The sequence below is a fragment of the Sinocyclocheilus rhinocerous genome, unplaced genomic scaffold (assembly GCF_001515625.1).
Source record: "Sinocyclocheilus rhinocerous isolate Xijiao unplaced genomic scaffold, SAMN03320098_v1.1 scaffold2941, whole genome shotgun sequence".
NCBI classification, from domain to species: domain Eukaryota; kingdom Metazoa; phylum Chordata; class Actinopteri; order Cypriniformes; family Cyprinidae; genus Sinocyclocheilus; species Sinocyclocheilus rhinocerous.
The window spans coordinates 210,657-235,646 of record NW_015642529.1 but is presented as its reverse complement, the minus strand read 5'-3'; the positions used below and the strand labels follow the sequence as shown (position 1 = coordinate 235,646).

At 38.7% G+C, this 24,990-nt stretch overlaps 1 protein-coding gene, 1 long non-coding RNA gene and 3 other non-coding genes across 5 annotated transcripts; 4 read left to right on the top strand and 1 right to left on the bottom strand.

Moving 5' to 3' along the window:
- The first annotated feature begins 264 nt into the window (after nucleotides 1–264).
- LOC107756186 (vigilin-like) lies at nucleotides 265–4,760 on the top strand. Its single transcript, XM_016573220.1, has 8 exons — nucleotides 265–433; nucleotides 536–640; nucleotides 799–933; nucleotides 1,041–1,184; nucleotides 1,289–1,468; nucleotides 3,143–3,259; nucleotides 3,351–3,491; nucleotides 3,615–4,760. The coding sequence occupies exons 2-8, from the start codon at nucleotides 623–625 to the stop codon at nucleotides 3,705–3,707; spliced, it is 828 nt and encodes a 275-aa protein (XP_016428706.1). The 5' UTR covers nucleotides 265–433; nucleotides 536–622; the 3' UTR covers nucleotides 3,708–4,760.
- Nucleotides 4,761–5,211: 451 nt separating this feature from the next.
- Nucleotides 5,212–5,285, bottom strand: trnai-aau (transfer RNA isoleucine (anticodon AAU)). The gene has a single exon. It is a non-coding gene; the product is annotated as a tRNA-Ile (tRNA).
- A 234-nt stretch (nucleotides 5,286–5,519) lies between these two features.
- Nucleotides 5,520–5,591, top strand: trnap-ugg (transfer RNA proline (anticodon UGG)). The gene has a single exon. It is a non-coding gene; the product is annotated as a tRNA-Pro (tRNA).
- A 166-nt stretch (nucleotides 5,592–5,757) lies between these two features.
- On the top strand, nucleotides 5,758–5,829 carry trnag-ucc (transfer RNA glycine (anticodon UCC)). The gene has a single exon. It is a non-coding gene; the product is annotated as a tRNA-Gly (tRNA).
- A 13,776-nt stretch (nucleotides 5,830–19,605) lies between these two features.
- LOC107756184 (uncharacterized) lies at nucleotides 19,606–23,341 on the top strand. Its single transcript, XR_001641791.1, has 3 exons — nucleotides 19,606–19,719; nucleotides 22,520–22,589; nucleotides 23,117–23,341. It is a non-coding gene; the product is annotated as an uncharacterized LOC107756184 (long non-coding RNA).
- Nucleotides 23,342–24,990: the final 1,649 nt, after the last annotated feature.

Genomic DNA, 24,990 nt, shown 5'->3' with positions numbered 1-24,990 from the left:
TGCATTTATATCGTCACCGTCACTCACAGCCGCTTGCACGTGTTTTGCGCATGAGCCGCACGCAGCCCAAAATTAAACGACTTAATCGACCATGATAGCTTTAATCGATTGCATCTCTTATCGACAATTAATCGATCATCGATTAATCGTTGACATCCCTACTCTGAACATTTACATTTATGGGTTTTGCAGAGGCCTTAATCTGAAATTTACTGAGGCCCCTTTCTGTCTCTTTATGTCTCTATGATTACATGTATAATCTGCAAGCTGTCTGTTTTACTCAGCTCCATCAGCTGATGCTCCAGTTCAGGAGAATGGAGAGGCCAATGGAGAGGTGAAGGAGCCTGCTGATCCTTTAGTCCCAAAGAAGTGTGATGTCATTGTGCTCTCTGGCCGCAAAGAGAGATGTGAAGCTGCTGTTGAAGCGCTAAAGGTGAAAATTTTTTAAGTAAAATTTTTTTTCTATGCAGAAGTTCTTGTTTGCATGTTCTTGGTGCTTTTAGTCAAATGCTATAACAAATATTTGTCCTTTTAGGATTTGGTTCCTGTAACCATTGCGGTGGAAGTGCCTTTTGAGCTTCATCGCTACATCATTGGTCAGAAAGGAAGTGGAATCCGCAAGATGATGGATGAGTTTGAGGTTAGTCTCTTCACAGCTGATTTCAGTGGAATTCTAAATCTGTTTCTACATCAGGAGTCAAGTCATATAAATGGCTAGAGATATGCATTGTATTTATAACTAAAGATTTTAACAGTATTTTCTTGCTACTGTCCTGACAAATATATTTTACTCCCCAGGTTAATATTCAAGTGCCTGCTCATGAGTTACAGTCTGACATTATCTCCGTTACTGGCCTGGCCTCCCACCTTGACCGCGCTAAAGAGGGTCTTCTTGAGCGTGTCAAAGAGTTACAGGCTGAACAGGAGGATCGGGTGAGTTTGTAGCCTGAATAGCAAATGAAACAAATGCAAAATGATTTCCACTTAGTAATCACACATTCTGGGAATTACATATTTTAAATGTATATTTTTGTCCGCAGGCTCTCAGGAGCTTCAAGCTGACCATCACTGTGGATCCCAAGTATCACCCCAAGATCATTGGACGCAAGGGTGCCATAATCACCCAAATCCGCAATGAGCATGAGGTCAACATTCAGTTTCCAGAGAAAAATGATGAGAACCAGGTAACAGGCTGGAGCCTAAAAACAACTTATTTTTCTTCAAAAACATGCCTTTTTTGGAAATGACCAAGAATTGTATTTATTTTGTAATTGATTTGGTCTTCTAGGATCAGATTACCATTACTGGCTATGAGCAGAATGCTGTGGCGGCACGCGATGCTATTCAGGCTATAGTGCATGAACTGGAAGAAATGATCTCTGAGGACATCACCCTGGACAGCAGAGTCCATGCTCGCATAATAGGGGCACGTGGCAAGGGAATTCGCAAAATCATGGATGAGTTTAAGGTGAGATGGTAAAGGTGTCACATCTTCAATCACTCATTTCATACAAAGTATTTGACTTCCTCTGTTTAAAGGGGTCATATGATGTTGCTAAAAAGAACATTATTTTGTGTATTTGGTGTCATGAAATGTGTTTATGCAGTTTAAGGTTAAAAAAACACATTATTTTCCACATACTGTACATTATTGTTTCTCCTCTATGCCCCGCCTTTCTGAAACGTGTCGATTTTTACAAAGCTCATCGGTCTGAAAAGCGAGGTGTGCTCTGATTGGCCAGCTATCCAGTGCATTGTGATTGGCCGAATACGTGCGCGCAGCAAAAATGACGCGCATATTGAGGAAACGATGGATGGTTTTCAAGCAAAAGTCAAGTAAAAGACCGCTTCTTAAACCAGAGAAGGTGAACATGCTGGTTATTCTTGTGGGGAAAAAAACACGCAAGCACTGTCACCGTTAGTTTTACTTTTCTTTTGTTTTTAGTCTTAAAAAAACGGGTGTGTAGATGTATTTAAGCAAAACAGTGACAACAAGATCGCGAATTCGAAAGTGAAAGCATCCGAAGCCCGCGGCTTAACACAGCATAAGAGAAACTGCCATTCACAAAATTTAAATCACAAATAATACTACTGATGATAAAGAACGGGTTGAATGTTAACAACTTTAGTTTCCATATAACTATAAACTATGATAAAAGTTCATCAGCATGTATTGAATAATCCCATGTTGTAGCGCAAAAAAATAAAAATAAAGTAAAAATATTGCGACCAAATCATGTGCTCGTGCGACCATAATCGCGGTTGTCTGAAACAACCGCGGTTAGATCAAATAATCGCTATTAGACGGTTATTTAATAATCGCGACAGGCCTAATACAGTACGGCAACCGCACTAGTGTCCATGTTTTAACGGAGTGAAACTCTGAAGCGCTCTCAGAGAGTGTTCGGCGAGTGAAAATATATCTGTGCTAATCATATGCTTAGCCTCCAACTCACACACTGGCGAATAAAATCTGAGAATGTATTAGCAATTGGCTAATATTAGACATCATTTAGTCGCCCAGAGTAAAGATTTAGTCGCATATGCGAGTGATTTACTCGCAATGTAGAGGGTTGGCTTGTCATAGCTATGTGAAAATAAGTGTATAATTGTATCAGTTCATTGCTGGAGATGAGCTGAATGAGAGAGGGAGAGATGCAGAGCAGGGACGCGAGGAAACGTATTAAGAACCACTGCTTTTGAACATTGATTTTGAAACTTGTGAATCCATTAGAATCGTTAGAAGACAGAATCGAGATTCATATATGAATAGATTTTTACGTGCACCTCTAGTTTTCTCTTCCTCTTCTCTAAAGCAGCGCAGCATGGCCTCGCCCCCTTTGCTGCCTTTTCCCGAGGGCGGGGTTTATCTGGGTTTGTGATGTCACGAACCTGGGAAGTAACTTGTTGTAGTCCCTACCAGCCGTTTTTGCATTCATTAAACTGCCAGAATTTTAAAAGACTACATCTCCGTTTGTATTGAACTTTCAGCTTCGTAACTTTGCAGATATTGTTTATGCTCCAACAGCAACATTGCACACTAACTAACGTTAAAAAAGTGAAATCGCAATCAACCACCCCTTTAAAAAAAATTTCATAAATTATACAGACAGTTGTTAAAATTGTGTTTTACCTTTTTCAGGTTGATGTTCGATTCCCTCAGAGTGGAGCTGCAGATCCCAATTTAGTGACTGTGACTGGCCGTCCAGAACAGGTTGACGAAGCCATTGATCACCTTCTAAACCTGGAGGAGGAATATGTAAGAACATGCTATACTTTGGCAGAAGAAATTAAAATTAAATAATTATTATTAAATTGACAAAAAGGTAATTTTTCATCTTTGCCCTCAGATGGGTGACATGGTTGAAAATGAAGCCAAAATGGCCTATATGAAGCCTTCTGGTTCCACTGCCTCCGGCATGGAAGAACCACGAGGCCCATCCAAGGGCTTTGTTGTGCGGGAGGCTCCTTGGGCCATTGGCAATGAAAAGGTAAACTAATGCTGTGTGTTCAGTGCCATATACGGTGCTGGAAAATTGTAATCGGTCATGAATTTTATGCATAATTCTAATAATGTAATTAAACCTGTTGTTGCTTGTTTTTTCTGGTTTTAGGCCCCCGATATGAGCAGTTCTGAGGAATTCCCCAGTTTTGGTGCACCTGTGACTAATGCGAGATCATCTCCATGGGGACCCAAACGTTTTTGAAATGTGTGTCCTTCAATGGTTATATTGCAACCCCAGGTTCCCCCTTACTATAATCCCTCATTTGACCCATTTGGATGTGGATGGACCACTTACCCTGACCCCTAATATATCAGCACATTTCCTCTGCTCAAATTACTTCTGCTAATAAGGGTCTTGATGATTCTCTCAGTGGCCCTTATAAAGGTTCAGTGACCCTTTTACAAGGTTCACCTGAATTGGTATGAAGTGATTCAACATGTTTGCATTTTCAGAGAGAATCACAAATTGAAGGAAAACAAAAGTAGTCCTGGCCATGCTTCAGGTCTGCAACGATCCAGGTTTAATTTTTGATATGATGCCATTAAAAAAACATTTCATTACAAGGTTATTTCTTGGGTTTATTAAGCTGCTCTGTCTCATAGATGCCTTTGCAATGGGGTTTGGGGAAAAATATACTGTATACCTCTGAAAGATATTGCTACTGGTTGAAGTCAGATTCATTCATAGGAAATGGGTAACCAGCTGTACTTCTGTCTAGTTCCCTAGGGTAGCCGTTTTGTTGCAGACATTTCACTTCTCATTCCCCATTCCTAATTTCCTAACGCTGGGAAGTGATGCAGCCTTTACAGCTTTCCAACTTAAAGAGGGACTCTTTATTACAGAAGTATTTTCAAACTGCCATTTGCTTTGGACGTCCCAGGGATGTAGTCACTCATCAAGTAGAAGTCCCAAGGTTACCAAAGTCTCTAAAACGTACACTAACCTGCTTATCCTTTTTTCATTTTGTTTTTGATATTTACAAATCATGTTTATTAAAGCGTATAATATTTGGAAGGATGAAAAAAGACCCATTTTGTGCCAATGAAATGTCATGTGTTACTCATTCTTGCTAATGGGTCAGTGTCCAGCCCCTTTTTGTCTTCCAGTTGCTATGCAGGTTTGCCTGAATCCATAGCAATGGCCCTCTTAAAAGCCTTATAAGAATTATGCAAAAATGACAAAGGAAACGATAATGGATAACACTGGAAAATAAACAGTCCAAAAAGCAAAATAAAAATTGAAAATGTATCTGCACTTGTTGTGGCGATACTGATTTCTTACACATTCACAAAAACCATTGATAATGTACGATGTGTTTATGGGATAAGTTAGAATTGCTCTCATAGAAGGACCGCATCAGACCCTCTTGACCTTCGAGGGAATGCTGATAGAGTGTTTCTGAAAACTGCAGTTATTTTCACCTGCAAAATCATGCACGTTAAGGAAATGGACAAGAATGTTTCTCCATATATTAAAGTATTTAAACTGAAGGTATAGCTCCTGAGCTGGTCAATGAAGCTATTAATAACCTATTAAACCAAGGCAGGAATTATACTTTGGCATAAGAAAAAAATAATTTGAAGTTGTGTATTTATTTGCAAAAAGGCAAAAGAGAAGGTAAAATACACTTCAGCTGAGAAAGTTATACTCAGTTGTGCATAGCCACAAATTGATTTATACAGAAATAAATGACAAAAGTTAAGGTTGGCCCGTACGGGGATCGAACCCGCGACCTTGGCGTTATTAGCACCACGCTCTAACCAACTGAGCTAACCGGCCATTCCGTGAAGATTTCTAATCAATGCTATAGAGAGGCTCCCCAGTGAGTTTAATCCCCGTGTCCCCTGTATGAATGTACACTTACAGTATTTACGCTTATTATACTGTTACGCTTATTATACTGTTACAGTGTTTTTATTAAAACATGACATAAAAAAACAAACAAATCCGAACTTCTAGACACATGATACACGACAAATCATTCAAAACCAATACGAAAGCGATTGCTAGTATGGCTCGTTGGTCTAGGGGTATGATTCTCGCTTTGGGTGCGAGAGGTCCCGGGTTCAAATCCCGGACGAGCCCATTCTTTTTGAAGTGTTTAGGAAGAAACCGAAGGAAGGTCCACGATTTTATTTTAGTGTGCACTTTACGATTAGTCTACAAGAAATAAATGACAATAGTGAGGAATGGGAATGTTTCACGGAATTACATGTAAAAAAAAACAGACGCAAAACACTTAGAAATACGTGCGTTGGTGGTATAGTGGTTAGCATAGCTGCCTTCCAAGCAGTTGACCCGGGTTCGATTCCCGGCCAACGCAAAAACTCTTTTGCATCATCTTAGCAGTGGTAATGTGTTCTTCATACTTTTATGAGCGATATAACTGTCCCACAAAACCACCAGACCTTTAAGAAAAGTTAGCTTTTTGCTGATAGGCGAGTAAATTTTATAGGTAAACATAAAAATGTGATGTAAACTTATGGTTTTATATATATATTTCTTTATTTGCTCCCGGTTGCGTATTTATTAGCAAAACATTTAAATTTAGTTATTATAGTGCCACCTCGTGGCCAACTTTCACATAATTTGGTACAAATAATTGTTTCCACACTATTTCTTTTTAAATCCACACCATTTTTGCAATGATAGGCCATTAATATTTAATGTTATAGTTGCTGAAATTTGAATATTTCCATTATTGTTTAATTCCAATTCTATTACCTGGAAGCAGTTACAACTGGTTTGAATAAGTAAGGAATTTTAGTTGTAGTACTCTATAGGTGCAATTTTGTCGTAAGTTTAAGTGCGTCCTGTGGCCTATGTGTATGTTTGAACGCTGCACTATGTTCAGGAGATATATTTCAATTCGTCTGCTGTTTTTATCTTCTTTTAGCTTTGCAACACTTCAATTAATCAACATTTGATTTATTTATTTACCTAACTCCCTACCTATAGGTATACCAGAACCATCCCTAGCTAGCTGCTATGTGCAAAAATTTGTGAAGTTCGGATTAAAGGCACAATATGTAAGATTTTTTTATTAAAATATCCAAAACCCACTAGAACAGTGTTATATATTTTGCTGACTTGTGTACTTACATTATCCCAAATGTTTCGAAGAATGTTTAAATCCAGAGAAATAAGCAATTTTAAAGGGGTCATATGATGTTGCTAAAAATAACATTATTTTGTGTATTTGGTGTAATGAAATGTGTTTATGCGGTTTAAGGTTAAAAAAACACATTATTTTCCACAAAAATCGACGCGTATCAGAAAGGCGGGGCATATAGGAGAAACAATAATGTACAGTACATTATTGCTTCTCCTCTATGCCCCGCCTTTCTGATACGCATCGATTTTTACAAAGCTCATCGGTCTGAAAAGCGAGGTGTGTGGTACCATCCTGCCAAGTTTGTGACCTCTCCGATGAACGGTCTTTACACTGATACAGTTTTATAGCAGAAAAAGAGAAGAAGAAGAAAACCGGCTCTAGTTGACTCTCCCTTTAGTTACTGAAGTAAAGCCCTGCTGTGGAAGCTTCTCCACACGTGAACACATCATGTATTTGAAATCACGTCTGAAATTGAAGTCTCGAAATGCTAAAAAAAACATTACCAGCGGTAAACCACTACTGGCAGCCAAGCAACTGGAATTAAACAATAAGAAAAAACGACAACGACTCTACTAATTATACAAGCAGGACTATTTTCCAAACATCAACGTTGTTGTTACTGTGTGGTGAGTTCCTTTCCCTCCTTTATCTTTCTGTACAAGGCCATTTAAGCTGTCATACGTTTTAGAAAGCAAAATATTTACAGAAGCATTATTAATTAATGGAACCGTTTACTTACCGCTATGGTTTTGTCTGCAAATTGCAACTTTGTGTAGTTGTGTCTAGATTCTCTTTTGATTCAAAGTTTGTTGAGTTTGGTAATGAGCTTATTTGCGGAAAATACAAGGTTTAGCACTGTTTATGTTTTGATATTAAGCGAAATACGCAGGTGAACACGTGCTAAGCCCTTGTTTTGTCAAATAGTTAGGCATCTGCTAGCTAGTGTATAGCACTGTATTTCTCTAGCCTGTCTCTGTGTTTGTATGTGTGTGGATTGCAGCTCTTCTAAGGTGTTCACTTACACTTTGAAGGTCTTCCCATCTTTGCTAGTACTTTTTAACGGATGCAACGGTTGCTCTCATAGGAGCTTAGAGGCATAATCATGGTACAATTAAGATAATTTCAGAACGACAGCTGGTGGGTAGAGAAGTAATTTTCACACCTCCTAATCGAGGAGGGCTGTCAGATTAAGATAGAGAGGTGATTTGAGGGAAATTGTCTTGGCCAAGTCTTAGGAGTGAGGCCCAGGTGGCCGCAGGTATCTGTTCGTCCGTGTCTACTGCTGCCCAGGAGGAAATTTGGTTTTGATTTGCCACACTGGAGAGATCATGGGAGAGCCAGACTTTCTCCACATGTCTGCTGGGATTTGTCAATTTATTACCAGCGTCTTCTGCCTGCCACTACAGCTGGGCTAAACTGAAAGCTTCTTCAGCCCCTTCAGCTTTTTGTTTTCCCTGAGTTTAACCCCTCTTTTAATATATATATATATAACCCTAACCTAACCTTAAACCTCCCCTTTACAGAAAACCTGTTTGCATTGTTACACTTTGGTTTCTTCTGCGAGGCGTATTTGGAGTTTCAGCGCGAGAGCGCCCTCTGGCCTTTGGATGGAGATTTACTGCCGATCACAGAACCGTGCTTCACTGAAAGATACGCATGACAATCGCAGCTTCTGTCGAATCGCGATCTCGATTCCATTTCGATTTATCGTGCAGCCCTATTTCTGACCCTCCCACAGACAGCAACACAACTACCATGTTCAAGGCCCAGAAAGGTAGTGAGGACATCATTAAAGTAGCCCATGTGACATCAGTGGTTCAACCTTAATTTTATGAAGCTACAAGAATACTTTTTGTGCGCAAAGAAAACAAAAACAACACATTTATTCAACAATTTCTTCTTTGAAGATGAACAAAGGTCTTACAGGTTTGGAACAACATGAGGGTGAGCAATTGATGACAGCATTTTCATTTTTGGATGAACTATCCCTTTAACATTTTGACAGAAGTAGCAAATTAAGAAATAGCAGGTAATAAAATTATTAATATTTTGCATATTTATTTATATTATTAATTAATATAAATTAATATATAATGCAACATATAAAACACCACTAATATTATAAAATACTCTGATGTTTATGAAATTCAAGTTATAGTTCAAGTTATAAGCTTCTTTAAATAGTTTACCCATACATTAATGTGCTTATGGGAGAAAAAAAATTTTTTTTGGAGGAGGACAGAATTTACACAAATTATTCTAATTTAAGCCAGTTAACCAGCCAGTGACAGCTAGTCTTGTTCTTATTCTCTATCTTTTGTTTTATCTTTTGTCTGCTCATTATTATTGATAACAGTTTGCATGCTTCAAAATCTTAATGCATTAATTCATTTGAGTTTGACACATGGGGCAATAGTGAAGAAAAAAGGTTATTTACTTAGCATATATCTTTTTATTGTAACAGTCTTCATAATATTGCAGGTCATAGTAGAATGTGCTGTCCTAATTATGTGAATTGCTTTGAATGGCCAACAACAATGAAGATGGCGACCATTAGCGGATGGTTTCCGACCACTCGGGTAAAGCATGATCCGCACAGTCAATAACAAACACCGCCGTTACATCTCCAATGTCTGAATGTACAGAGAGCAATCAAGAGAGAGAGAGACGACCTATTCAGAAATGAGTGACTCCTCGGGGGCAGTATGAAAATATGAAGTACTCTGAGCTCTAGAAAAGGATTAATCATTTTAAATGCCACTGAAATTAAAAGGCCCCGAACAATAATTACTTCTGCTTGCTGTTGCCACCCACACTTCCCATGACTTAACCTGTGGTCAAAGGGGGCAGAAGGATGTGTACAACCAATCAGTGAAGCCGACGCCTCAGCTCTGTTCTTTTCTTCCTCGTGCGCTCTGTTCTTTCCTTGCGCTTTTTAATTGATATTCCGGGTGCTTTTCATCAAAGTCCTACTGGGTTCAACATTTCAGAAGCAAAACTTGACAGTGATATTTCAATCGAAATCATGCCAGAGGTAACAGCTCTACTCCAGTGTTTTTGTAATACTTGCCTTCGGTTGTAGAGAGTGAGCTTTTTCAGATTAGCGGTCAACTGATCATTTTTTTGAGTGATATTATTTTACATCCTGAATATGTGGATACACCAACACACTCTATAATCAGAATTTGTAAAAATGTTACATTTTAGTGAATTGGAGGCTAATTTGTAAGATATCATTTGTATATTTTTGTACAATCTGCTTTAGGGATGGAACTTCATGCTTACATTAATTAATTAATTAACTCCTTCATTCATTCATTTATTTGTTTTCCTAAAAAAAAGCATGGCTGTATCCCAAATCACATATTTTCCTACTAAATAGTAGGTGAAAAACAGTATGTAAAAAGAGGATTATGCCCAAATTCACAGTATTCTTAGAACAGTAGGCGAACAGTTTCCATATGACCTATTTCTATTGAGATTCTGAAGTCTGCATTTGATGGACACTGTACTATCCCATGAGGCCACGGGACAGGATTTGTAAAGTGGCAATGAAGCAACATAAATGATGCTGGTATGTCTGATAACATTGATAACATGACACATGTAGTATGTCCGGATTACATTCATACTAGAAACATTCAAACATACTTACAGTATTTGATGGTTGCCAAGTAATTGCTTACAGTTTCCATACAAATTCACCACCTCGTAAAATAGTTAGGTTTTCTCATCAGACTGGGTTGGATACACCCTCTCTTCTCTTTATTAAACATGTGACGTTTGTCTTTATTGTCAGAGCCCTTAATACGTTCTGTCACGTTAATGATGGATTTATATGTTGTTGTTTTTGTGTGTGTATGTTGTGTGGTAAGAGGTCAGTGTATTTGAGATGATTGTTTTTTTTTTCTTATCTGTGTGTGAGTGTGTGTTGTTAGACAGTGAGTAATGTTTTTTATTGCAAGCGCTTTGGTTCTGGCGCGTCTTGCTTCACTGAGCTGTGACACAGGGGTGCCATTCAGATCCAAAGCATGTGATGAGACTGTAAACACACTGTTGTCTTTGCATTGTACCTTTTCCTTCCAGATATTTCTGGATGAAGGGCACTCAAATAGTTTTTCAATGGGATTCATACTTATAACACAATGTTGTTCTCACTAGGGGGCCTAAGCAAACTTCCATGGGGGCATCAAGATTACAGAATGAGCATTAAATAAGCATCAAATTCTTTCCAGTTAATCACTAACCACTGAAAAGTCAAGGGGCCTTTGAATATTGTTATGTACAATGGGAAGCCTTGGAGTCAAAAAGGTTGAGAACCACTGGTCTACAAGTTAATCAGCAAAACTACATTTGCATAAACAACTTTTTTGCTTCTATTTGAGGATCGATGCTACACGATTAGTCTACTTTTGCTTACAGTGAATGTGTAAGATCAAAAACTGTGTAGGCTGTTGGAAATAAAGTTAGCTTTCTGAAGCACTCAATGCATCAGAAAATTTGCTAAAAATAATTTTAGGTGGTTTAGGTTTGACTAAAAAACAAACAAAAAACAAAGTTAATAGGTAGGAAAAGCAAAGGAAACAAATTCACATAGTAAGACATAAATTTGCAATTGCAAGAGAGAAAATCAGAATGATTTTATTAAGCTGAAGAAAAAACAAGCTTCTACAGTAATTGCAAAAAAAATAAAAAATAACTGTTAAGCATGGACTGCACGGTTACATTTGAATAAATAAAATATAAATTCTTCAAATAAATTTGATTAATGTGTATCTGAAATAATGAGCTGGTCAGTTTGTAGAATGTCTATATACCAACTAATTCATAAACATTTGTGTTTCTTATACCATTTTGCGTGTGTTTAGGTTTTGCTAGTTAGCATTTTTTGGTTGATGCCATTTTTGGTTAACATTTCAAGATCATTGCTACCTGCTTAGCTTAACCAATTGAAATGACACCTTTCAATGAAAATGAAAAATGTTTATTTGCTGTAAACAGAATTTTAAATTTCAAAACATTTGTAACTAATTCAACACGGTTGTTGGACATTAGTAGTTAATCCACCAAGATAATTTGTGAGTGTTTTTGGCCAATGACCATCAATTAGGTTACATATGAACATAGAAAGTTTATTAAAATTTCTGACTGTCGGTAATGACCTCTCTGGGAAGTATACTGCCCAATGTCATGTCTCTTCCCCATCATTTTTGTTAATGATAACTGTAAACCTAAAAGCAGCCATGCCGCCTGTGTTCACTCTCTTGCTCAGAGATAGCACATATAAGAGGTGATTCCCCATAGTCCGGCTCTGAGATCCATGGTAAATGGTTGTGAAATGGTGGGAGAAAAGGGGATTTGGTGAGACGGTCCAGCACAATGACATTGTCTGGACTACAGCCCTTCAATAGTCCGGCTAGGAGATCCATGGTAAATGGTGGTGAAATGGTGGGAGAAAAGGGGATTTGGTGAGACGGTCCAGCACAATGACATTGTCTGGACTACAGCCCTTCAACTCGCCTGACTTCAGTGAAAAGCCCCTTCAGTATTTCCTGTCAAACAGAGCATTTTTTTCCTTTACTTCTCCTTAAGTGTCTAGACAGTGGTTTTCTTGCTTCGTTGGTTCTCTTGGACAGGGGCCAAATCTCCTCTCTTGAAGGCGATAAGAAAGCTGTGTTATCAGGGCCTCAGAAGGGAGAACCAAGCCCAAGCGCGTGTCACTCAGGTGGGTTGTGTGATGATTTGAGGTTTCTTCCCTCCCTCTCTTTGTGTGTGGCCTTGACCAGGTCTTAAGGAGCCTGTGTCTTTTCATTTAAAGGCAGCATCTAGGGCTCCAGTCATGTGCGTTGGGGACTGGCATTGCAATATAATGAACGTAATGAAGACATTTTAAAAAGTATAAATGGGTTAGCTTTCCAAAAAGTGAAAATTCTGTCATCATTTACTCAACCATTCCAAACCCATAATTTCTATTCATTTTCTGGACAAAAATTAAGACACTTTAAATATTATGTCATCATTTTTGTCCATCCATTGGAAGTCCATACAATCAAAACTTTCACACATTAAAAAGTGATGTGTGACATGAATTGAGCAGTTTAACCCAAGTGACTTAAAGGGAAAGTTAACCCAAAAATGAAAAGTACCCCATAATTTACTCACTCTCAAGACATCCTATGTGTATATGACTTTCTTCTTTCAGACTAATACAATCGGAGTATATATAAAGGGGTCATCGGATGCAAAATTCACTTTTACATGATGTTTGAACTGAAATGTGTCTTGGCAGTGTGTGTACACAACCACCCTATAATGATAAAAATCCACCCAGTGTTTTTTTTAAATCCCCAAAAATCATAACCCCTTTCTCTGATCAAGTCATTCTCAGATTCTTGGCTGTGTGATGTCACACAGACCCATGCTGCTCCTACGACTATTGACGAACACTGGCGTTTTATCACAGAGCCACCCTGAGTGAGCTGTAGACAGTCCGCCATTGTTTCGACACCGGAGCAGGTGTAGACAAGAATGGCTCCTAAGCGATTGAGGTGTTTTGTTGTTGGATGTAATAATGAACATGGCAATCGTCATTTACTCCCGACATCTGAGCCGCTGAAGATGCAGAGGATTACTTTTGTTTTTGAAGGGAATGGGCCCTGATCTACCTAAATGCATCTATGTTCACGCGAATCATTCGTGATCTAGCTTCACCTCCAGAAGAAGTGAGTATAAGGTGTTTTTTATTAATCTTTGCAAATCGCCTTTCCTTATAATGTGCAAGTTAGCAAGTTATTTGGCTAAATGTGGCTAAAGTTTACATTCTCATGAGTTTATGCGGCTAAAGTTTACATTCTTATAAAGTTTACATTCTCGTCACCTCACGGAAGAGAGGGGCAGGCCGGCAGGGTGAGCAGAGCTCATTTGCATTTAAAGGGACATGCACTGAAACGGGTCGATGTGAATAGAGCTGTTTTTGACAGGGTGAAAAAGGGTGTTGTTTTACAGTTACAAAAGTGCATCCATCCATCATAAAAAGTGCTCCTCACGGCTTACGCCTTATGAAGCGAATCGATGCATCGATGCATCTCTAGCTTCCACGAACTGTAATACGTGATCACGAGAGAGTGGCATTCCAGCGGATGTTGGACAACCCCACAGTAAAGGAAGCGACTGTTGAATTCCATTTCCTGGAATATAATGAGCTGTTCAATTTGCAGAATGTAAGATAGTGTAGTATACATTTAACATCCAATGTTACAGAAAGTAAACGTTAGCCTCTGCTGGTAGATGTTTTAGCCCTTCTGCATGAAAGCCTTTTTCACCATTGATGGCCATTTATTAGTATCGGCACACTGCCACTACTGCTCTCAAATATAAGTTTATTAAAAACTAGTGTTGCTTTCGTCAACGAAAATTAAAACTAGACTAAATGTCATCAGTTTTCGTCGACTAAAACTAGACTAAAATGCTCAGACTTTTAGTTGACTAAAACTTGACTAGACTAAAAAGAGTATGAACGTGACTAAAACTAATAAAAACTAAAATGACAGTTTCACACAAAGACTAGACTAAAACTAAAATTAAAACAGGCCACCAAAAACAACACTATTAAAAACACAATGTTTCAAGATTTTTGTTTATTGACAGTGGAGTGTTTCATGTGATCGAGCACCTGCCTAAAGTTTTTGGATGTGCGCATATTATACCTTCTTCGGCCATTCATAAGTAGCCATGTATCCTGACCTCCCAAAAAGGCAACATAAATTGCAAGTATTTAATTGTTTTACCAGTGACATTTCCTTTTAAAGGGCACTTAAAAGCATGAAAATGACAGTCTGCATCCTTTGACATCATAGATCATGCAAAGGCAGGATCAAGGAGGTCTGAAATGCCTGGAGAATGTTAGCATATCCATCTTAGACAGCTGACCTTTGGAAGTATCCAATCGGAAAACATGGGCACCAAACACCAAAATAACCTCACTAATCAGTCTGGAGCCACAGGAAAATTATGTTATGACAATGCTGACAGACTCACAGTCCCAATCAAGCCCTTCATTTGCATTTCATGCTACAAAATCAAGCATTGTTAAAAGTTCAATATATGATGAAAAATTTTAATTTCATCAATCAGAATACACAGCTAGTCTTAAATGCCTGCCAATGGAGAAAAATGGTGTAATTACGGCCCAGATGGTGTAATTGCATGATCTACCAGCAGGGGAGGAGCTAACTGGACCACGCTAACCAGCCAAACCTTGACCCCTTGGGCGGAATAGTTGGTAATCAAGAGCTCCTCCACCAGTTTTCAGAAATTAATTTCTGTGGTACTTGAAGTATAAAATATACATTTCCTGGAATGGTAACATATCATTTGTACAATATCATAAGTTCCTGTTTTCAATGTACTTTGTGTGACATTTGTGTGGCTAGAAGATGCGATTGAAAGAAATGACCTGAAAATTTCTGGTCATGGAACTGACAGTATAGGCTTTTATGAGGGTTTGTGTGGGTGGGATCTCTTACATTATTTCTCAGAGTGATTTTTGTTCAGTATTACCCAAGTCCAAGTTCAGCGTGTAATGTAAAAAGGTATCAGCAGTATGGACAGAGAACTACAAAACAGCAGAGCAAAGAATATGTGACGAGTCACAAAGCTGCTCTCACCTCATGGCCATTCTAATAAGGTGTATGAGAGATTGAGGTCACCCAGCGAGGTCTGAAGGTACCTATATTCCCTTGACACAGGCCGCGAGGGTAATACATCACCCATTCATGCAATTCACGGCTTTATGTCCATCTTCGGCAGATATTGTGTGTTTTGAAAAAGTCTGAGGTCCCTGAAGTAAAAATCAATCCGTGAATTGTGCGCCATCCCTTGTTTGAAGTCTATTGTGGCTTAATTCCCCAGCCAGGTAACACAAGAATGCCCCCTTTCTTCTGGGCATAGTTGATCCACAATATTGGCTACTGGTCCTTAATTCCTCTCTATGCAAGGTAACTCTCCAGCTCCAAGTCATTCAGACTCCTTTCTCTCCATCTTGAAAGGACGGCCTGTGTTGTGAAACGAAAAGGATTCAATAGATGTGAATGATTTATTCAAGGGAAAGCATCAAGACTTTGGTATGAGAAGCAAAGCGCTATTCTTTCTTGAAGGACACACGTTCGTTTGCAGCAGCACAATGGGAGCATATTCTATGCCAGTTTCAATCTGTTCCCATTTTTTCCCTTCATCTTTTTTTCCACATACAAATGAATTGATAAGAGGCAGTTTTAGCAGAGAAAAGTTTTGCCCAAGATATTTTATGCAACAAGTCAAATTAGATTGGCCAAAATTTCATTACCGTCACACAATAGAGTTATTTTCTGTTTCCAGGGTTATTCAAACTATAACCGAGCAAGCTGGCAATTGTAAAGCGTGTTTTCATGTTCGAAGTGTCAGAGGAAGCTGTCGGCTCCACCGTAGGTTAAGGCTGCGATGGACACGTTTTCATTTTTGCTCTTGTGCTTTTTCATAATTAAGGTGAAATATATTTTTTATGTCTGTTCATTTATGACCGTTCTTCAGAATTCAAGCATTTCAGTGGATATTCATTACTTTTTGTAAATGCATTTGCATAGCATGTCGATGTTTCATCTCACCTCATCTTTAATGCTCCACTTCCAACCTCAAAGTGTTCCAGTCCAAACACATCTTCTCACCTCTACCCAAAAATCTCCAATGAAACACCACTTTAGTCTCCACCATCTTGGAAATGACACTTTTCATTGGGGTTGACTGATCTGCAGTGTACCACAAGGGTACATAATACTACTCCAAGGTACTAATATGCACATTTTAGGGGTATATAAGGTACAATGATGTACCTTTAATGGTACTGCCCCAGTGTCAAGCAGTTTTACCGCATAAAGCAGGGGTTCTCAACTCTTACAATTGCTAGAAAGTTACAGACAGGTGAGTTTGATCAAGGTTGGAGCTAAACTCTGTAGGAATGTGAACATTGAGGGCCAGAGATGAGAACCCCTGCTGTAAACATACAATTTTGCACTTTTTTTATTCTTAGAGTGTAGGGTCAAATGATCCTTGATTAATGTACTTTTTTGGCTCCACAGTGTACTTGTGGAGGTCCATTTTGTGCAGAGTAGGAACTAAACTACAGCAGAAAAAGGAATGCTTTTTTTCACGGTGTGATGAACTCCAACGCACAAATTACAATGGCTATTTGCTTGTGGATCAGTGTTTTCACCCTGTTGGTGTTTGTTGGGGTATTAAGTACACTGATGAATTTGCCTGATGAAACAGCAACACAAACATGAACAACAAAAAACGAAACAAAAAACGACTGTATTTTTATTAACTAACATTAACACGGATTAATAAATAGTGTAATAAGTGCATTGTTCCACGTTTGCATGAAAGTCCTTAAGCTAAGAAATCCCTTAGTTATAAGGTTAAGGGAACCCTTAGTGAAACTTGGGTTGCAAGAAAAATCCTAAGGGTCAACTTAAGGAACCTTAAGGCTGTCATTAAGTATTCCCCTTAATTATCTAAGTGTTCCCTTAAGCATTGCTACAAAGTCCTTAGGAACTATTTCACCTTGATAAATTTAAGGGTTAATTTTCACATTTGGTAAATTTTCCTTCATTGGTCAGCAGGAGGCGCTTTCACTTTAGAAAAAAAGCGGTTTCCTCGGTAACGACTATACACAAAGCAGCGCAGAAACGGGCAGCGCTCGTTTATTTGTTCGTGTTTTAGTTGGTTAGGTTTGTATTTGGTTATGTTCTGATTATTGTCAGAGATATACATATCTATGTTTATTGTGAGATGCAGTAACTATAGCAACCGCGGCGCCCATTGCCGTATGTTGCCAGGAACTACCGTGAAACACTTAGTATAAACACTTAGGTAAGGGTGACAGTTAACATGTTTGTTGCAACGCACTTAAAGAAATCCCTTACCTTAGGGATTTTTTCCCCCTCAGGAATACCCCTAAGTCAAATTACTTAAGGACTTTCATGCAACCGGGCCCTGGCTTTTTGTGGATGAGCCCTTAGATGTGCAGTGCTGAAGGTACTCCAGGACCATGTTTGGGAATGGCTGTTTTAAACTGTCATAGCAATAAATGGGCTGCTTCCGAAATCGCATACTCTCCTAAGTAGGTACTTTTTTGAATAAGTAATTACTTTGAGACCACAAAAGTAAAGTGTCCATCATATGCACACTTCAGAATCACGCCTGATGTAGTAGGTCATCCGGGTACTTTTTGCCTACTCTTTTATGACTACTGTGAATTTGGACACATTTTGTCAAATACTATTTTTCGCCTACCATTTATGGCGCTTTTCCACTGCGTGGTACGACTCGGCACGGCTCAGCACGGCACGGTTCGGCTCGGCACGGTTTGCGTTTCCACTGCAGTTCAGTACCGCTTTAGAGTGGGCGGGATTGTTCACATGTCGTTATAGTTGCACCGCCTCTACTACCACGACTCCTAAAGAAAACTTTTTCATTCCGTGTCGCCCTATCAAGCTCTCGCTGGATCCGCTCCCCTGCTATCAACGAGAGGAACGTCTGTACTTCCACAACAGACAACAAAACTTTTTGGTTGTTAAAAAAAGGTGCGCTCGTAACCCCAACCGAGGTGGTACTAAAAAAAGTACCAGGTACTGTACCCAGTGGAAAACCCCCAAAAAAATGAACCGTACCGAGCTGTACTGTGCCGTACCATGCAGTGGAAAAGCCCCAATAGTAGCGAAGTATGCGATTTTGAATGTAGCCAATGTCTTTCTTCAGCTATGGCAGGGGTGTCCAATAGGGTTGTGTCGGTGAAGAAATTTTCCCACCGGTTAATCGGCGTGTGACAATACCGGTATCACCACGGGGGTGGGGGCGGGGGCGTTCCCTCTTTTCCTCGCTTTCCTTCGCTTTTAAATAGCTTGTAAAAGCGGTGTGCCCATTTACTTTCACTTTAAAATAGCGGCAAACGAAATCTGATCTGTGATGCGACTGTCGTTCGGCACGCTGCATTGAGCAGCCGCGTTCAGTTTTTAATTGTAGTGTCTGTTCTTTTACTGAACTAAATGATTTTTATTACTATAAAAAATCTAAATGACGGTGGGGGTCGGTGCCGCGGTGGGCAAGTGACGTAACCGGTGTTGCAGCTTAACACCGGTATCACCGTCAGCACCGTCTATCACGGCAAGCCTAGTGTCCAATCCTGCTCCTGATGGGCCACTATCCTGCAGAGTTTAGCTCCAATCCTAATTAAACGCACCTGAACACGCTAATCAAGGTCTTCAGGATTACTAAAAACGTCTGGGCTAGTGTGTTATAAAAGGTTGGAGCTAAACTCATCAGAACATTAGCCAGCAGGAACAGGATAGGACAACCCTCAGCCATGGGCACATTTGGAATATAAAATCTCCTGAAACACTAGTCTATTTAATTTGTCTACTAACAATGTCCAACGGTATATGTAATATAATTATTATTTGCCCCTGAAAGTAATTGTTAAAGTAATATGAAAATAGTTTGTTTTTCACATTTTGTTTAAATTATCATAGTACAGTAACTCCTAATTTTATGTTGGATTTTCATAGTTTGAAAGTCTGGTACTGAGACAAGAGTATAAAAGTGTATTTATGAAAAGCATTTAGTAAAGTAAAGAAAAAATAAATATAAGTAAATGTTAAAAGTTAATCCATTAGTTTTAATAAAAACCACATTGAAAAAAACACCCATATATTGTATAATATCTCAAGATCTTTTATACCGTTTCCTCTGATATGATGCTATCAGTTTGATGCATAATGCTTTTTTCACTATTTGGTTGTTCTCTTTTGCTCTTAAATCTCTGAGCAGACCCTGCTTCTTTAGAACAAAAATAGTTCAGTCAGGGGTTAAGCTGTAGAGAGCACTCCAAAGATCATTATTCGGGTCCTCATTGAGCACACCTGCTGGCATTAAACTAATCACTGGCGTAATGATAGGTTCAATTGAACCTCCAAACTCACCTCGAATCACTCAGGAAATAGACTCCATTCTGATGTTTTCTACCGCCAAACAAGGGAGACAAAAGCTGCGGCTCTTATTTCGCAGGTAAGCCTTTCACCGGTGTTGCCACAGCCTGCATTTAACTGACAGAGTGACTCAAGCTTTTGCCAGGGCTCATTTTTGGCTGTATAATGGTGTCTGAAGATCCCTCCGAGTCCATTGTGACGAACGGGGGTACATTATGATCATTTAGAGAAAAAAAAACGGAAATGTTCCAGAGGGCTTTAATCTTTCTTCATTATTTCCCCATTATGGATAAATGCTCTCTGAGGGCCTCTTTCTGGTTATAAATGAAACACTTTGACTCCTTCTCCATCCCTCGTTCTTCCGCCTGCACACCTTTCACCCTTTGCTTTCATCTTTTACTTTGGGATAGCTCAGAGAATGAGGCGGCCGTGTGTTTCACTTGCAGATAGAAGGATAATTAAGTTGATAAACAGGGGTTGAATGGAGTTAAGTGTTAAGGGAGCGGGGAGAAGCTCTCTTCTCTATTACTGATGGTGTATTACCACATATGCATTGAACCTGATACGTGAGTCACCGAATGTCATTTGATGATAGTACCTGTCAGAAAACAAGATCCTATGGATCAACAAACCAGCTATTTGAAGGGGTGGCACTGAAATGACCTCAAGGTCATACACAAAACTGCCAGTGTTTCCTATCATGCATATAATCACGGCAAAAAACGATGAGTTATTTTTTTTTAACCCAACTGATGGGTTACACATATTGGGTCACTATGTTGGGTTATTTTCTAAAACGTTGGGATATTTTTTTAAACACCGTTGGGTGTTTAATAATAACCCAGCATTGGGTTAAATTGGTTCCCACGGCGACGGTTCAAATTTTAACAGACGACAAGTGACAGAGTCAGGCAACAGAAGAAGCTGGGTAAGTAATATTGGTTTTTGATACACAGTGTTGGGGCTAACGCATTACAAGTAACGCGAGTTACGTAATCAGATTACTTTTTTCAAGTAACTAGTAAAGTAATGCATTACTTTTTTAACTTACAAGAAAATATCTGAGTTACTTTTTCAAAAAAGTAACGCCAGTTACTTTGTTTTCCCATTTATTGACTGACAAGTCTCCTGTACCCATATTGGGAGAAATCGGAAGTGCAGAGGAGCTGTGTGCGCTGTGTGAACATGATGTTACTGTAGTTCTAGATTAAATGTGACTGCATTAATTCATCCCACTCACAAAAAACAGCTGTAATGCATTACTTTTAAAAGTAACTTTCCCCAACACTGTTGATACATAACTCTTATAACATTATACATATTATATAAAGAAATGTTAAATGCACTCTAAAATGGAATGGGTTTAAAAAAAAAAAAACTAAGTTGAAGTTCCGTTTAGTTAGTGTACTCCGGAGAATGAGCTTGATTGTAAATGAATAACTAGCTGTCCCAGTTAGGTCGCTAGCAGTAATAAAGTAATTTAAAAAAAAATTAACAGAAAGACTAGCGAAACTGTTTAGAGACGTATTACAGTTACCCAACGTTAATAATGTGTGGTGAAATGTATATGTTAACGTTAGGCCTAACGTACTATACCAGGGATCCTCAAATCTGGCCCACTAGATCCACTTTCCTGCAGAGTTTAGCTCTAACCCTAATGAAACACACCTGAGCATGCTAATCAATGTCTTCAGGATCATTAGAAAATCACAGATAGGTGAGTTTGATCAGGGTTGGAGCTAAACTCTGCAGCGCATTGGCCCTCCAGGGCAAGATTTGAAGAACCCTGTACTATACTATAAACTTAAAGGGATACTCCACCCCAAAATGAAAATTTTGTCGTTAATCACTTACCCCAATGTCGTTCCAAACCCGTAAAAGCTTTGTTCGTCTTCGGAACACAATTTAAGATATTTTGGATGAAAACCAGGAGCTAAGTGTTAATCTCAAATACAGTGTGAACTTCATATATAAAATATTTTCCAGATAATATTTTTGCAATTTTGTTTACTGCAATCACAATATAAAGGCCTAATTGAATTGTTTTTATAATAGCATATATATATATTTTTCCCAAACCGTTTTTTAGAAAGTTGGGATGCAAAGAAATCATCATAATAGAGGTCCTTGGCATCAAAAAGTTTAAAAAGCCCTTGATCCATTGTGTGGGGAATGTATTGGGAAAAAAATGATATTGTTGAACTATACTGCAGTTGTGAGACTGAAGTTGTGCTTTTAAAGATATGAATGAGTTGTAGTCACAGTTCATACTCGAGGCCAACAGCCTCAGTAGCAGAGCAATTTGTTGTAGTGCTTTAGTCGTTTTCAACGGTAACATCAACACGAGTGTAGAGGTGCTATAGTTTAGTGATTGGAGTGTTGTTATAGAGGTTCACAATGTGTCTGGGAAATTTGTGTGGCTCAGCAATAGTATCTTGCTCATTCTAACAACGGCAGATCTACTGTTGTGTATTTATCCGGCAAGACCACAGCCGTGCCAATCAATCCCAAGAAAAACCCAACGAAATCCTCTCTTTTTATCCTTGAAAAACTGCATAATGAAGAACAAATCAAACCCGGCTCATCTGGAAAAAAGAGAATCTGAATAACATTGGGAGATAAAAATAAAGCGAATCATTAAAACAGAATGACATGAAGTGAGTCTAGAATGTCAGCGAGAGCAACCGAGAGAAAAGGAACGAGGAAAAAAAAACATTTCTTTGGATTAAGCACGCATTGGGGAAAAAAAGAGAAGAATCTAAATTCTCGGGTCCTAATCTCTTGCTCGAAGCGGCACTCTGTTAAGCCCTGGTTTGGGATGACAGGTCCCCCACCTGGACAAGCTTGGACAATGTCTCTGCAATGTCTCGTTTCTGCAGGAACAGTGAGCCACAGACGGCTAATCACGTCCGGAACCAAAGGCACCTGCCCTATCTGCCTCTACATTTGGTGAGGAATCTTTAAAGAGGCTAAACCTCACTTTCATGCTTGTCTTTTATTCACGGTAAGTGCTTATCGAAACCGAGCTGTTGCCACTGCCCCGTGTTCCCTCCCACAAGCTCGGAGAATGCTTGACGTAAGTACAGCCAATCTGGGTAAATACGAATCTCTCCTTACTGTCACTGTTGGCATATTATGTCCCTGAGGGAACATTCTTTTCATAATATCATAAGCTGCTTAGCGGTGTGCTTCTATTTAAGGCATACATATTAATAGCTATAAGGAAATCATATTTGAACTGTTCCCTGCAATCAATGTCTTTAGGATTGCTGTTATACTTTGTATAAGAAGGTGCTAATAACTTGGAGGCTCTTAGACTGGGCGATCTAATCCCTTTGTACGATAAAGACTCGCCACGCCGAGAGTGGTTGCCAGATCGTGGACCAGGTGCTTCAAAGGGTTATTTCTTAACGTCGTACTCCAGCTCTGCGCTTACCCGTGTTTTGTCTGCCATTTTTCCCTTTTTCACTTCCCAGAAACCTGGCAACATGCTGAAGAACCAGCAGTAAATGTGCTTGGTTGCCCATTGAGTGCCTCGGACAGTGAATGATGACTGATGTGACTACCAGGATTTTTCCTCCCTCTCTGTTATACTCAAAAAGGGCTTCATGTATTCTGTCTCAGGCAAAATATTATATTTGTAAGATAGCAAGCTATGTAACAAAAAGACAAATACAGAGTTTGCAAAGCTGTGTTAATAAACCGAGGCTCAGTAGGATGCTTGAATTAATTGTTTTGTTTAAGTATTCCATAATAGCGCTCATTGCAAGTGATTTCACAAGTGATGAAAGAGCTTGTGAGAGTGGCTTCGACTTAAAATCATTAGAAATATAATTCACAAATACACAAGTTATTTTAATAATCCAGTTTAATTTTCATAATAGAAAAAAAGGCTCATTAAAATGACATTTTTGAAAAGTTGTAGTCATCTACTTTTTTAAAAATGTGCTTTTGGCTTTTTTGGACAGGACAGAGAATTGACAAAGCAAAGTAGAAGATGGAGGCAGATGGGATCTTTCATTAATATTTCTTAGAAGAAAAAAAAAACGTTTTAACAATTTAGCTCTTTACACTTGTATTTTTTTTTTTACACTATTTTACAATGTCATGTGGTGCAACCAACATACAGAAGAAACATGCAGGAAAAAAGGAAGTGATATAATAGAGAAGACCCCAACAGACCCTCATGACTGTATGTCAATAATTCTCATAAAATATCAGACAGTTTGGCTTATCAGGTTTATTTCAGGTTGTCATGTGGTGCAACTCCCCCAGCACTTTGAATTATTCATTAATGATATTTGTAAAAAAAAAAAAAAAATTACCTTGGGAAAAATATTTCAACTTTTTTTTTTTTTTTTCTGAAAATGATTAAAACGCATACCTACGTGTATTCAAGCCGTAAGGAAAATATTATTTCTGTATGCTTGAGTTTTTAGAGTCGTTCAATTTACACTTGTTGAAAATGGTTTGAAATTTTTTTAAAAGCATATGAAACCAACATGATATACAAAGAGCACAAAGATAGTTTCCTTTTCTTTATCATGGACACTGTTATACATTATTGATCTGTGTAACCTTGCTTCATAGTAGTATAGCATTTCACATTGAGAACCACTGTAATGCAAAGACTCACTCAAGACTAAACTGTGTGTATTTGCCCTGATGACTCGAGACCTCTTTTTACCCAGCTTAATTATCTACAAATGTCAGATACTGTTTACCAGTCATTCTTAATACAAAGACACAGAAATATTTGGATGTGCCCTCATTTCTAATTACGATGGGCTAATTGCTACAGTAATGCGCTCATTAATTAATGCTCTAGTGTCAGGCCCTGATCGTAGATTTTACAACATCCAGTCCTTTGGCATACATAGTGTTATTTGCTGATATGATTTATATATTTTCTTTTTAGCACTGGAATGACTTAATACGAAGGTAATGTTGGTAAAATAACACATTTGCTTCTCCAGCATCTGAATCAAGGACACATGCTTAGTCATGTTTTATCTCCACAGATTTGTGTTTTGAGTTCATCTAAAATGCATGAATATGAGATGAATAAATCTTAATTCCAGCATCATTATTTATATTTCAGATCTCCTTGTGCCTTTTTATTTGCATTGAACAGGCATGCAGTGTTTAGAATGTGAGCGTTTTATATTCGATGCAACAGATTTTCTCCATAGGCCTCCACGATCAGCCAGATTTGAGGTGGTGTGGGTGGCCATCGGACTGGATAGTGGGTAATACGTCTGTGTCACTGCACATGTCACCACCAGGAGGGGCTGGATCACAGTGTTAGGAGGCAGGACGCAGGCAGGAAGGAGAAGAAGCAGAGCAGGGG

Excerpts from the sequence above, each read along its gene's own strand:
- LOC107756186 (XM_016573220.1), top strand. Across the intron at positions 3,260-3,350 it reads TAAACCTGGAGGAGGAATAT|ATGGGTGACATGGTTGAAAA; the intron begins GTAAGAACATGC and ends CTTTGCCCTCAG. Across the intron at positions 3,492-3,614 it reads GGGCCATTGGCAATGAAAAG|GCCCCCGATATGAGCAGTTC; the intron begins GTAAACTAATGC and ends TTCTGGTTTTAG.